The following is a 14,065-nucleotide window of genomic DNA, read 5'->3' on the forward strand; positions in this document are numbered from 1 at the left end:
CACCGCCGGGGGTCCCCCCCCCCCACCACTGTCCCCGGAAACTCTGGGAGAACCTTCGGCCCGTAGCCTGGTGCTGCCCCGTGCCTGTGCCGCAGCGTCTGGTTGGGCGAGTGCAGTGAACCGCACCTCCGCCCGCACCGCATTTACAGGCGTGTAAAACGGAGACACGTTGACCTTAAAGCATTAATAAATCTTCTAATCTCAGCAGGAGCACTGCAAGGGCGGCAGAAACCCGACAAACACAAACCCACGGCTCGCGTAAAGCAATGAACACTGGACCCTTGCAGCAGTTCAATGATCCACCAAAACTCAAGCATGGTCGGATTTACCATCACCAGGTCCTTGGCTGCAAAGAAACCTTTGATGCCCTGAAGCCGGTTTGAATGGTTTGCTGAAACCACTTTCACGGCTCCTCATCACATCTACACACTGCCCATTGTCAAACGCTGCGTTTGACAGGCTGAGAGCCACTGGAATCAGGAGCAATGCTCGGTCCACACTTTCTGGAACCATTTGTAGGGGCAGCCTGCACTTAGACACAAGTTCAGCACTGACCTCAGGCGCTGTCTGTGTGGAGTTGGCACGTTCTCCGTGACCGTGTGGTTTCCCCCCGGGTGCTCCGGTTTCCTTCCATATCCAGCCACGTGTGGACTAAGGTGAATTGGTGCCTGTAAATTGTTTTTAGTTTAGATTATTGGGAGGGGGAATTGAGGGGATGTGCTGAGAATAAAATGGGATTGGTGTAGAAGTGTGTTTTCTGGTCATCCAGATGCAGTGGATTCTGTTTCTGTGCTGTACAACCGTTTATACCTCAAACTTTATTGTAATGAATTCACTGCCAGTCCATAAAGGCCTTGCAAATGCCCTGTGCGGTGCTGCAGCCCATGTCCATTCTGGCTCACATGTGGAACTAAGTTATCACTGCTACACCGGCACTTGGTGCCCCTCACATCAGATATTCCAGGGGGCAGTTACAAGTCACATTCCTTCACTGTCACTTGGTCTAAACCCTGGAATCCCCTACCCAACCATAATGGGAGTAGCTTCACAAGGAGGATGTGGTACAGGGCGATGGCTCCTCATTTCAAGGGCACCAAGAGATAGACAAATGTCTAGCTTGCTGGAGAGCCCAGATCTAAAATGTCAACAAGTCATCTTCAGGCCAACAAGTCATCTTCAGGCCAGCCCTGTTCCTGACAGCAGATTTACACATTTATAGCTCCAGTCTTGTAGTTTCAGTTACCACCAGTGATATTAGCTCTAATTCCAGGTTTATTTGGAGGCAAGATCTCCAGCTGTTGTGGTGGGATTCGCCCTGGTGTCTGGATCAAACCCAGTAAGTTAATCACTATTCTACCGTGTTCCTAATCATCTGGAAGTAGACTTTCCACTAGAGAATGCAGCGTACCAAGACAACACTTCAAAAAAATCTTTTATTAGATTAAATGATGTACAAAATTTATGCAGCATGATCCCATTAGCTCTTCGCTTTTACCATCCAACCTATGTAAAACCATCGTCTTATTTTGTGTTCGTGCCTTACATACAGTATCTATAAGATACATCTATTAGATTAAAAATTATACAGCTCTTCATATAAACACCCTTGTTTTAAAAATGACAATAGTACCTCTTTGTAACATAGAAAAGATGCCTCACTGTCACCATTTACATAAATATTTTAAGGTAGACATGTGGCTTCATCGTGCTGACAATTCAACCAACTCAGGTCTCATTATTTGCATAAAGATAGATTGCAATCTGCCCATTACCATATATACAAGGATTTCAATACTTCCTTTTAAATTCAATCTGCATGTACCACAAATTCTAGCATTACACCAAGGTGTCTATACAACTGAAATTCATTAAAATCATATTACCAGAACATTCTTTTGACTGTGCTGACTAACAATTCTTGCATTTTTCATGTGTTAGTTTAATTGATATACTCATTAAAACCTGCCAGATTTTGTCAGACAAACTCTACTTCACATTTTATGGAGGATTTTTCTGCTTGGTAATTTGTAGTTTAAATATTATTTGCATCTTGGTACAGTTAAGCTTGTACCAATTTAAATGGCTTTATTTAATAAATTGATTAAAAATGGTTAAAACGTATGCATTGTGAAGACTTAAAACTGGACATTTAGCTTTAAAATCTTTACACTTCAATTAAATTTGCTTTCGACGTGGATTGCTCTGCAGAGAATAATGCTTTCTGCTAACAGATAATTTCAGCTCATCATTGCTTGCTGCAATGTGATGATTACTGCAATTCTCACAACAGGTCAATACACAACAACAAAATAGCCAGTTACATTTAGATTGCACTGCCAATGCATCAGACAAGACTACGGACAAGTCACAGCATTCTTTACCCTTTGTTTCTTTCAACAAATCGTCCAAGATTGGATTTTAGGAAGTCGCTTCCACAGAACTCTTTGCAATCCTTCTGATTCAGCGACAAGGCGACTTCAGGCAATTTCAAGTTTCTGCCACGGAGAGACAGTCTCTGTACCATTCTGTGGCTAAATCATTAAGCGTATCGAGTTTTGTACATCTTTGGTACCACTGCCAGACTGGATTGCAACTTCCACATCATCTTGAGACAGAGCCACTTTGTCTGGGGTATAATCATTCCGTTTGATATCTAAGCACAGAAAACAAGACATTTCACGTTAATTGTGTGTAGAACCAAGAAATATCCAAACAAAACACATCCTCTTACCTCCAAATATAAGGGAGAAAGACTGAGCAGCAGATTAAACATGCTCTACACCACTGCTCAGTAACATTTACTGAAAGGCAGAATCAGGTTTATTGTCACTGACATGTTGTGAAATGTGTTGTTTTGCGGCAGCCGTACAGTGCAAGACAGACAGAAAAATGACTGCAAGTTGCAAGAATAAATAAATAGTGCAAAAGAAGAATAATGAGGTAGTGATCATGGACCGTTCAGAAATCTTCAGCAGTGTGTGTAAAAGTCTGTTAATACTGGTTCTTGGATTGGAAGGAAATTCGTCGTACATGAAGCAGCAAATGCTCTGTCACATCCCAGATCACAATTCTTTCCTGTGTTATGACAATGAGGCCTCTGGAGACACGTCTATCCACAGCATATCCACGTCTATCCTCTGGAGACACGTCTATCCACAGCAGATGGTGGCAACATTTCCAACCCTAAAGCTGATATTGGATGAAAGTCATAAAAAACCTGCAGATGCCAGAAATCTGAAATAAAAACAGAAAATGCTGGAAGCACCCAGCAAGTCAGGGTGGTAAATGGTTACAGGCCCCAGGCTCTGTCAAAGCTCCCCACCCACAGCCTGACCGCAGGGATTCCTGCAGAGTGCTCTCAGTATGACTAACATCTGAAACTCTGACATTATCTGTTAGGTCAGTCAGGAGTTGGGACGTCACAGTACAGCTGTACAAAATGTTGGTGAGACCACACCTGGAGTACTACAGGATGTCATTAAGCTAGAGAGGGTGCAGATAAGATTCCCAAAGATGTTGTCGGGACTGGAGGGTTTGAGACATGTTGAGAGACTGGATGGGCTGGGATTTCTTCCCTGGAGTGAAGGAGGCTGAGAGATGACCTTACAGAGGTTTATAAAAGCATGAGCAGCAGACAGAGGGTAGATAGTCAGTTTCTTTTTATCCCCCGAGGAATCTACAACTAGAGGGCATAGGTTTAAGGTGAGAGGAGAAAGATTTAAAGGGGATCCGAGGGACACGTTTTTCACACAGAAGGTGGTGGGTTTGTGGAACAAGCTGCGAGAGGAAGTGGTAGAGGCCAATACAATTACAACGTTTATAAGGTACATGGATAGGAAAGGTTTAGAGCTACAACTCCATGCCTTTAACCTTGATTTGAAGTTACTCAGCGGCATAGAACAGTCCAGCACAGGAACAGGCCCTTCGGCCCACAACGTTGTGCCAAACCAATTACATTGGTAATAAAATGCCCAACTCAACTAGTCCCTTCTGCCTGCACAATGTCCATATCCTGCCCTTTCCCTCACATTCATGTGCCTATCTAAGAGCTTCCTGAACACCCCCATCGTATCTGCTTCCACCACCCACCACTGTGTAGAAAAAACTTGCCCCGCACATCTCCTTTGAACTTACCCCCATCACCTTACATGCCCTCTGGTATTAGACATTTCAATCCTGGGGAAAAGATACTGACTGTCTATCTATGCTTCTCATAATCTTATAAACCTCTATCAGATCTCCCCTCAGCCTCCGCCGCTCCAGAGAGAACAATCCAAGGTTGTCCAATCTCTCCTCATAGAACATGCCCTCTAATCCAGGCAGCATCTTGGTAAACTCCTTCTGCACCCTCTCCAAAGCCTCGACATCCTGCCTATAACGGGGCGACCAGAACTGAATGCAATAGTCCAGATGCGCCTGACTCTTGAACTCAATGCCTCGACTAATGAAGGCAAACATGCCATGTGCCTTCTTTACTGCCCTATCAACCTGTGCAGCCACTTTCAGGGAGCTACGAACTTGGACCGCAAGATCCCTCTGCACATCAACACTGTTAAGGGTCCTGCCATTAACCATGTACTGTCCCTTTACATTTGATCTCCCAAGGTGCAACACTTCACATTTGGCCAGGTTGAACGCCATCTGCCATTTCTCTGCCCATATCTGCAACTGATCTATATCCTGCTGTATCCTTCTATGCTATCCACAACACCACCAATCTTTGAATCATCTGCAAACTTACTAACCCACCCATGTACATTTTCATCCAGGTCATTTACATACATCGCAAACAGCAGAGGTCTCAGTATGGATCCCTGAGGAACATCACTAGTCACAGACCTCCAGAAAGAATAAGAGCCATTAACCACTACCCTCTCTTCTACAGGCAAGCCAGTTCAGAATCCAAACAGCAATTCACCTCGGATCCCATGCATCTTAATCTTCTGGATGAGCTTCCCATGAAGGACTTTTTCAAACGCCTTACTAAAATCCATGTGGACAACATCCACAGCTCTACCTTCGTCAATCGCCCTCGTCACCTCGTCAAAAAACTCAATCGTTAGTAAGGCATGACTTGCCCTGCACAAAGCCATGCTGACTGTCCCTAATTAGGCCATGGTTTTCCAAATGCTCATAAATCCTATCCCTAAGGATCCTCTCCAGTAACCTCCCTACCACTAACGTGAGACTCACCAGTCTATAGTTACCAGGATTATCCCTGTTTCCCTTCTTGAATAATGGAACAACATTAACTACTCGCCAGTTCTGCAGGACCTCGCCTGTGGCTAGAGAGGACACAAAGATATTGGTCAAGGCCCCAGCAATCTCATTTCTTGCCTCTCTCAATCCCATCAGGCCTCAGGGACCTTAATGCTCTTTAAGAGACCCAACATTACCTCCTCCTTTATCCCGAAATACCCAGCACATTGGCACGCTCCACACTGATCTCCCCGTCCTCCACATCCTTCTCCTTGGTAAATACTGATGCAAAGTACTCATTACGGACCTCACCCACATCCTCTGCTTCCAAGCACGTTCCCTCCTTTATCCTTGAGTAGTCCTACCCTTTCCCTAGTTATCCTCTCGCTCTTTACGTATGTACAGAATACCTTGGGGTTCTCTTTAATCCTACTTGCCAAGGACTTATCATGGTCCCTCCTGGCTTTCCTAATTCCCTCGAGTTCCTTCCTGGCTTCTTTATATTCCTCAAGTGCTCTGTTTGATCCCAGCTTCCCAAGCTTTATGTACTTTTACTTTTTCTTCTTGACTAAATTCACCACCTCTCTTGACATCCAAGATTCCCTCACCCTGCCATCCTTGTCCTTCCTTCTTACTGGAACATCCCTGTCTTGTCCTCTGTGCAGTTGGTCCTTAAACACCCTCCACATGTCAGATGTGGACTTGCCCAAAAACAGCTGTTCCCAATTAACTCTCCAGCAAGGTCCATATCCTTATCTACAGCTGTCTTAAAACTTAACGAGTTGTGGTCACTGTTCTCCCACTGAAAGGTCGGTCACCTGGCCAGGCTCGTTACCCAACACCAGCTCCAGTACGGCCCCTCCTCTCGTTGGACTATCTACATATTGATTTAAGAAACCCTCCTGGGTACACTGAATCAAATTCTGCCCTGCCTAAACCTCTTACACTAAGGAGGTCCCAGTTTATATTAGGGAAGTCCCCACGACAACAACCCTATTAGTTTTACATCTTTCCCTAATCTACGCATATCTGTTCCTTAATGTCCCGGTGGCTATTGGGTCTGTAGTATAATGCCAGAGTGATTGCACCTTCCTTACTTTTGAGTTCTACCCATATAGACTCAGTGGACAAGCCCTCCATTATGTCCCCTCTGAGTGCAGCTGTGATATTGTCCCTGATTAGTTGTGCAACTCCCCCCCCCCCACCTTATGCCTCCCTCTCTATTCTTTGTAAAACATTGAAACCCTGGAAGATTAAGCACTCATTCTTGTCCCCCTCTCAACCAAGCCTCTGTTATGGCCACAACATCAGAGTGGAATATGATCTTCTGGATCAAAATACCAGTCTGCGCTACTAAATCCCATCCCCACACACACTTACTTACCACCGCTGGCTTGTTAAAAGGCAGCTATGATTGCTCTAACTGAAGGCCAAGGAGGTCAGGGAGAGGGATGTACCACAGAGACAATGTACTTTGGTGCTAAGGAAGTGACAGAAAGTAACTGGAGAGATTCAAGCAGGGCGTTGACGGGAGGAAACAAGGAAAACCCTGGACAGCATGACTGACGCGAGGTGTGGAAGTAGTTAATGAAAACAGAGCAGCAGAATATATTTTTAAGAATCGATTGCAGCAGATTTAAGGGGGTAGGGATTATTAAGACAGCAGTATTCAAGAGATGGGCAATGTTCACTACAGGAAAAGAGCAGCAAAAGCAACATAAAAATTGCAGCAGTCACATTCAGGTATTTTGACCAAGTGCTTGTGTCAAATCGGCAGGGAGATGCTCAAGCTATTTTCCAATCTATTATCCCTTGGTTAAAGTTGTGCAACACTTAATAGTTTTCTTCATAAATTAATTGCAGGAATACACCATCTAGTTTGGCATTCAAACTCAAATTTGGAGTTGTTAAATTGGCCAAAACTCAGAGGTTCAAACCTGCCCACAGTGACACTCAAGGTGTAAAGCTCCTGCTTGAACTGCACAAAGTCTATGATCCAGAAATCCCAGTTATTACACAGCTCACTACAGGGTTGGTAATGCTGTTGTACTGAAGTCACTGCTCAGCATCAGGGAGAAAAGAGCAAGGAAAACAATAGTAAAATCTTACCAGGAAGTTTAAGTCTCCCACAGCAAGAATTACAATGGTGTTTTGATCGAAAATTTTTAACTGCATCTTCTCCCAAATTGGCAGGTCCAAATACCATGTCATGTGACCTGAAAGAAACATCATAAACTTGGATGCAGCAGTCAGTTGGTTTGGTCACAGGATGCAGGTAACGTTATTGAAGCTTAAAGTCTTTCTGCAGCCTCAGCTCCTCTTCATACTGTGGCCTCAAACGGCACAATCTTTCAGCATCAGCTCCATCAGTTCAACAAGGAAACACACCATAGAGGAAGCACTTTCCTTTGGTATGTACCACAAGACAAGATTCACAACACAGATCCACAGATACATGGATATTACAGAAAATCGAGGGTTACAGGGATAATGCTGCAACAGGGCACTGAGGGAGATCAGCCACGATCTTAACGAATGTCCTGAAGGGCTGAATGGCCTCCTCCCACTTCTAATTGTTCTTACACAATAGATTTATTATCAAGGAATCAAGGGATAACAGGTCAGTGAGGGAACTTGGCAAGTGTTGAGAGACCTGCTCCTGATTCTATTCCTTGTGTTTTTATTTAGTGCAGGAAAACATAACACCCAAACAGTGCAGAGCAAGGTGCTACAGACAAGAGGGAGATACCCAATTAAATTTCATCGTACATAGAACAGTTCAGCACAGGAACAGGCCCTTCGGCCCAGATGTTTGTGCTGACCATGATGCAAATTTAAACCAATCCCATCTGCCTGCACATGGTCCATATCCCTCCATTTCCTGCCTGGTCATGTGCCTGTCCAAATGCCTCTTCAACGTGTTGTATCTGCTTCCACCACCTCCCCTGGCAGCACGTTCCAGGCTCCCACCACTCTCTGTGGGGAAAAACAACTTGCCCCCCTCATCTCCTTTAAATATTCCCTGCTCACATTAGATGTATGCCCTTTAGTATTTGACATTTCTATCCTGGGAAAAAGATTCTGACTGTCGATCTATGCCTCTCATAATTTTATGAAGTTCTATCAGGCCCCTCAGCCTCCGTCACTCCAGAGAAATCAGCCTAAATTTGTTCAATCTCTCCTTGTAGCTAATACTCTCTAATCCAGGCAAAACTCTTCCAAAGCCTCCACATCTTTCCTTTAATGCAACAACTGAAACTGCACTCAATACTCCAAATGTGGCCTAACCAAAGTTTTATACAGCTGCAACGTGACTTCCCAACTTTTATACTTAACACGCCAAATGATGAGGGCAAGCATGTCGTATGCCTGCTTCACCACCCTATCTACTTGTGTTGCCACTTTCAGGGAGCTGTGGACTTGCACCGCAAGATCCCTCTGTACATCAATGCTCCTTAGGGTCCTGCCATTCCAGATTAACGCCAAACTTTGTCTGTCCATCTTCCTCCTTAGATGCTGAAATTCTGCCCCATCTAAGTTTCTGGCATTAAGGGAGCCCCAGTCAATATTGGGGAAATTAAAGTCTCCCACTACAACTATCCTGGTGCTTTTACATCCATCCATAATCTGCCCACATTTCTGTTCCTCTATCTGCCACTGACCATTAGGCAGATAGAATATCATAGCACTTGCACCTTTTTTTTATTCCTGAGCTCTACCCACACTGCCTCACTGGATGAGCCTCCAGTCTACCCTCTCCAAGTGCCGCTGTGACACTCTTGCTGATCAGCAGTGCAGCTCCCCACCTCTTCTACCTCCCTCTCTATCGTGTCTGAATCCTGGAACACTGAGCAGCTAGGCTTGACCTTCTCTTAACCAAGAATCAGTAACGGCCACAACATTGTATTTCCACATACTAATCCATGTAATAATCCATTGATGGAACTCTGCAGAAGCTGTTCTGGATTTTGCACCTCAGTGTATTAGCCTCTGAGGATAGAGTTACCTGAATGTCACCCAATTTCCAAGGGTTAACCTATGAGGAGAAATTATTGTATTTCCTGGAACAGACTGTTAGAGAGCAATCTGATTTTTAAGGTTATGAAAGAGAACTGAAAAGGTGGATGGAGACAAACTCTTCCTGCTAGTCCAGTCTTGTGGACTTGGGGATATTCGGAGGTGAAGTTGGGAAACACTTCCAGGTGCAGAAATGGCTGAGATTTGACACTTCCACAAATTCTTACTGAAGTATATAAATTGTGAAGGGAAGTGTGGTAAAAGGCTGGTTAATAAGAGCTGGATCACAGGTCAGTCATAACATATTGAATGTCAAAACAGCATAGAACAGTACAGCACAGTACAGGCCCTCTGGCCCATGATGTTGTGCCGACCTATATAAACACCTGCTCCTTGATCAGTCTAGCCCTTCCCTACACAGCCCATAACCCTCTATTTTTCTTACATCCATGAGCCCATCCAAGAGTCTTTTAAATGTGCCTATTGTAGCAGCCTCTATCACCACCCCCAGCAGTGTGTTCCAGGCACCCCCCACTGACAGGAAGGATGTCAGAGGTGTAAAAAACCTACTGACATCTTCCCTAAACTTTCCTCCTCTGACCTTAAACTGATGTCCTCTGGTATTGGCCATTGCTGCCCTGGGGAAAAGGTGCTGGCTGTCCACTCTATCTATGCCCCTCATAATCTTATACACCTCTATCAAGTCGCCTCTCATCCTGCGTCGCTCCAAAGAGAAAGCCCCAGCTCACTCAACCTTTCCTTGTAAGACATGTTCTTCAATCCAGGCAGCATCCTGGTAAATTTCATTTGCACCCTCGCTAAAGCTTCCACTTCCTTCCTACAATGAGGTGACCAGAACTGAACACAATACTCCAAGTGTGGTCTAACCAGAATTTTATAGAGCTACAACATTACCTCACGGCTCTTGAACTCAGTCCCCTGACTAATGAAGGCCAGCACACCATACGCCTTCTTAACCACCCTATCAACTTGCACACACCATACGCCTTCTTAACCACCCTATCAACTTGCGCGGCAACTTTGAGGGATCCATGGACTTAGACCCCAAGATCCCTCTGTTCCTCCACCTTGTACTCCGCCTTCAAGTTCATTCTTCCAAAGTGCATCACTTCACACTTTTCCGGATTGAACTCCATCTGCCACTTCTCCGCCCAACTCTGCATCCTGTCTGTATCCTGTCGTAACCTACAACAACCTTCTACACTATCCACAACCCCTCCAACCTCATGAGGAGGCATGTAGGAAGTAAATGACCTAAATCCCGTTCCTATATTCTAGTATCTCTACAATTACAGTAAATCTCTATTGCAGCCTCTCGGGCTTTGACATTTTCCTTAATTCCCAGGAGTGAACATGTTGTACCAGGACATCTGATGATGTAATTATATTCTAACTAAATTTCCTACTAAGAATTAGAAATAGCTACTACCACTGCCAAAGATATTTGGTACAGACCTTCTGCACTACAAACAAACTACTCGTTGTGGAAGGAGGCAAATTCACATTTAAACTAATACTTACCGTTTCTCCTCAGACTTTATTACTGATGGATCAGTTAAGTTCTCCCCAACACCTATAAAAGGAAACGCACAAAATGAAATTCATTAAATTACCCTTTTACAGATATATCAAGGTAGTATCTAAAATAAAAACCCCGCAAATGCAGGAAATCTGAAATAGATACAGGAAATTCTAGAAACACTGTATCTGTGGAAAGAGAGAGTTAATGTTTCATGCCCAAGACCCTCATCTGATGAAGTCACAGACCTGGAACATTAATCGTTTCTCTTTCCACAGATGCTGCCCACTTGCTTAATGTTACCAGCATTTCCTGTTTTTACATTAATGTGGTATCACGGCTTTGAAATCTGACTCCCCAAATTGGAACAGAACTGCTGTGAGGAAAGAAGTCAGGTCCTGCTTAAATGTAGACACAATCGACAGCTGATGTTGGAATCTGGAGCAACAAACAATTTGCTGGATGAACTCAGTAGGTTGAGCAGTATCTGTGGGGGGAGGAGGAATTGTCAAAGCCCTGATGCAGGGACCTGCTGAGTTCCTCCAGCACATTGCCGTCTTCGGGTTCACTCCGCTGCAATTTACAGCTCTGACATTCTCCAACTGCATGTCCTGTCACCACTGCAGCTGTAAGTGCACCTTGGATGCTGCAACAACTCTCTAATCTGCCTGGTGATGTTCGAGCTTTATGCCCAGACTTGTCCTTGCTATTCATTCAGGAGCTTCTCTTTCTCCCTACAGTGCACTTCCTATTGCATCTGCAAAGGCTTTCATGGTATGTTGAAATCACTGTAGCTTCTTTTGTCAGACAGTTTAACAACTTGGAGGTTCCAATTTCTACAGTGATTAGCTGCTTGACACTCAGTGTTCCTGTGCACAAAGCAGACTCCCAAATCAGCACCTTTCAAATATCTGTTTTCTAATTATTAACAAAACTTTAGAGTTTACTTTTGAGCACATAAAAGCAAACACTGGATCTCTGAAATGGCACGGAAATGCTGGAAACACAGATGCCCGGAAGCATCTGAGAGATATTTTGGATATTAAGGAAACCAAGGGATATGGGGTTACTGTCAGAAAATGACAGAGGGAGAGGCCCACCATGATCTTCCTGAATGGTAGGTAGGAGCAGGCGGCCAAACAGCCTCCTCCTGCCTCTACTTCTCACACTGTGTGGGGGAGAGAGCGAGTCAAGTCAACAGTGTTACATTGGATTCTGCCTGAGCAGTGTACTTTGAGCATTATAAACACAAGGCCATTCAATCCATTGAGTTCATGCCAACTCCCAGCAGAGCAGAGAAATCTCATCAATCCCATTCCCCCCTCCCCCTTATCTCCCTGTAGCCACAGACTCAGCATCAATCAGCACAGAAGCAGGTCATTCGACCTAGCACATCCTGCCCACCAGTGGGCACCCTGCTGTATTAATCCCATCTTCTATCACTTGGCCTGCAGCCTACTACGCCTCGGTAATTAAGTGCTCGTAAATGTTGTCAGCGACTCTACTTCCACCACTCTCTCCAGCAATGCATTCCAGGGACTCAACTCTCTCTGGGTAAAGGTCCCCCTCAGATCCCCTTTAAATCCCTTACGTCTTACCCTAAATTTATGTCCTCCAGTTTATTCACAATTTTATAAGCCTCAACGTCTTAAGATCCTCTGCTCCAGGGAGAACAGACCTTTGCTCTCCAGCCTCTCCTCACAACTGAAACGCTCCATCCCAGGCAATGTCCTGGGGAATCTCCTCTTCACCCTCTCCAGCACTATCACATCCTTCCTATAGTGTGGTGACCAGAACTGCACGCAGTACCCCAGCTGAGGTCTGACCAATGTTTTATAAAGTTGGGAGCATCACCTCGCTGCTCTTGTATTCAGTGCCCTGACTAATGAAGGCCAGTATACAATATGCCTTCTCAACCAATTTATCTACCTGTGCTGCCACATTCAAGGGTCTTTAGACTCGCACACAGAGGTCCCTCTATCCCTCAAGATTCTTTAGGACCATACCATTCATGGTATACGTCCTAGCCTCATTAATACTCCCAAAGTACCTAACTTCACATTTATTAGGATGAAACTCCATCTGCCATTTCACCAACACATTGATGTCACCCTGTAGCCCAAGACTACCCTCAATACTGTCAACAACTTCACCAGTGTCATCTGCAAACCCATTGATCTGGCCTCCTACATTTACATCCAAATCATCCATGTATACTACAAACAGCAAGGGTCCCAGCACCCATCCCGTGGGACACCACATTGGGACATCCAATCACAACAGCCCTCTACCATCTCTGTCTCCTAGTGCCAAGTCTATCTTGAATCCAATTTCCCAGCTTGCCCTGGATCCCATGGGCCCTAACCTTTTGAACCAGCCTCCCACATGGGAACCTTGTTGAAGCCTTACTGACAGCCACGTAAACCACATCTGCTGCACTGCCCTGCTCAATATACTGCGATTATTCACTCACACGCACCGACCTTCCCGTTGCAACTCTTTTTGTCATTCACCCACATTAAGGAGCAAGTCACAGTAGCTTATTCACCTATCAGCACGTTGTTGGGATGGGGGAGAAAGCAGGAGCAGCCGGCAGAAATCCACACAGTCACAAGGAGAAAGGCCAGTCTCTACACAGACAGCACTGCAGCTCACGATTCAACTCTGCAGCCACCTGCTAACTAAAGTAGTTCTTCAGTTCAAACACAGCCTGCTCCAGATTTAAAGACCCCAGCAGCTTACTCTATAACTAGCTGTAGATTATTTTATTAGTAACTCTATCAAAGCTGTGTTAAACTCCATGTTATTTAGGATTTACTCTGGATGCTGCCAAATAAAAGGTTTCTAGATTTTAAGTATAGCTGCTCTGACATAATTAGGGTATATCCAAGCCCATCAAAAAATGATGACATTAAGAAGTTTAGAATTACCAATTATTAACTGTATTTAAGAATTGAAGAAAATTGTTTACAGCGTACAGTTGCAGTTATGCTGACTGGAGGTCTGTGAACAGTAGTGCTTTGCCAGGATTAGAACTAGGACCTACACACACACACACGCAGATGAATTGAAAATGTAGGTGGACTGATTAGCAACTTTGCAGACAACACAAGGATTAGAGTTCTGGATAGTAAAGGTTGTCAAAGGATCCAGCAGGATATAGACCAGCTGGTAATTTGGGCAGTGAAATGGCAGTTGCACTTTGGGAGGTCAAATGCAAGTGGAAAGCATAAAATAAATGGCATGACACTCAGAAGCAGGTATAGAGCAATCTTGGGGTGCAAGTCCATTGCTCTCTGAAAGCAGCAG

General features: G+C 44.6%; 1 protein-coding gene across 2 annotated transcripts in view; it reads right to left on the reverse strand.

Moving 5' to 3' along the window:
• Positions 1-1,419: 1,419 nt before the first annotated feature.
• The window catches only part of trpm7 (transient receptor potential cation channel, subfamily M, member 7), a 129,980-nt gene continuing 117,334 nt past the window's right edge, over positions 1,420-14,065 (reverse strand). For both annotated transcript variants that reach the window (XM_052040191.1, XM_052040190.1), the window contains 3 exons: positions 10,759-10,810; positions 7,309-7,415; positions 1,420-2,653 (listed from right to left, as the gene is read on the reverse strand). In XM_052040191.1, the coding sequence (XP_051896151.1) occupies positions 2,532-2,653; positions 7,309-7,415; positions 10,759-10,810 (281 nt within the window). In that variant the 3' untranslated portion in view covers positions 1,420-2,531. The remainder of the gene's footprint in view (positions 2,654-7,308; positions 7,416-10,758; positions 10,811-14,065) is intronic.

Source organism: Pristis pectinata, chromosome 28 (assembly GCF_009764475.1).
Source record: "Pristis pectinata isolate sPriPec2 chromosome 28, sPriPec2.1.pri, whole genome shotgun sequence".
Classification (NCBI taxonomy): Eukaryota; Metazoa; Chordata; class Chondrichthyes; order Rhinopristiformes; family Pristidae; genus Pristis; species Pristis pectinata.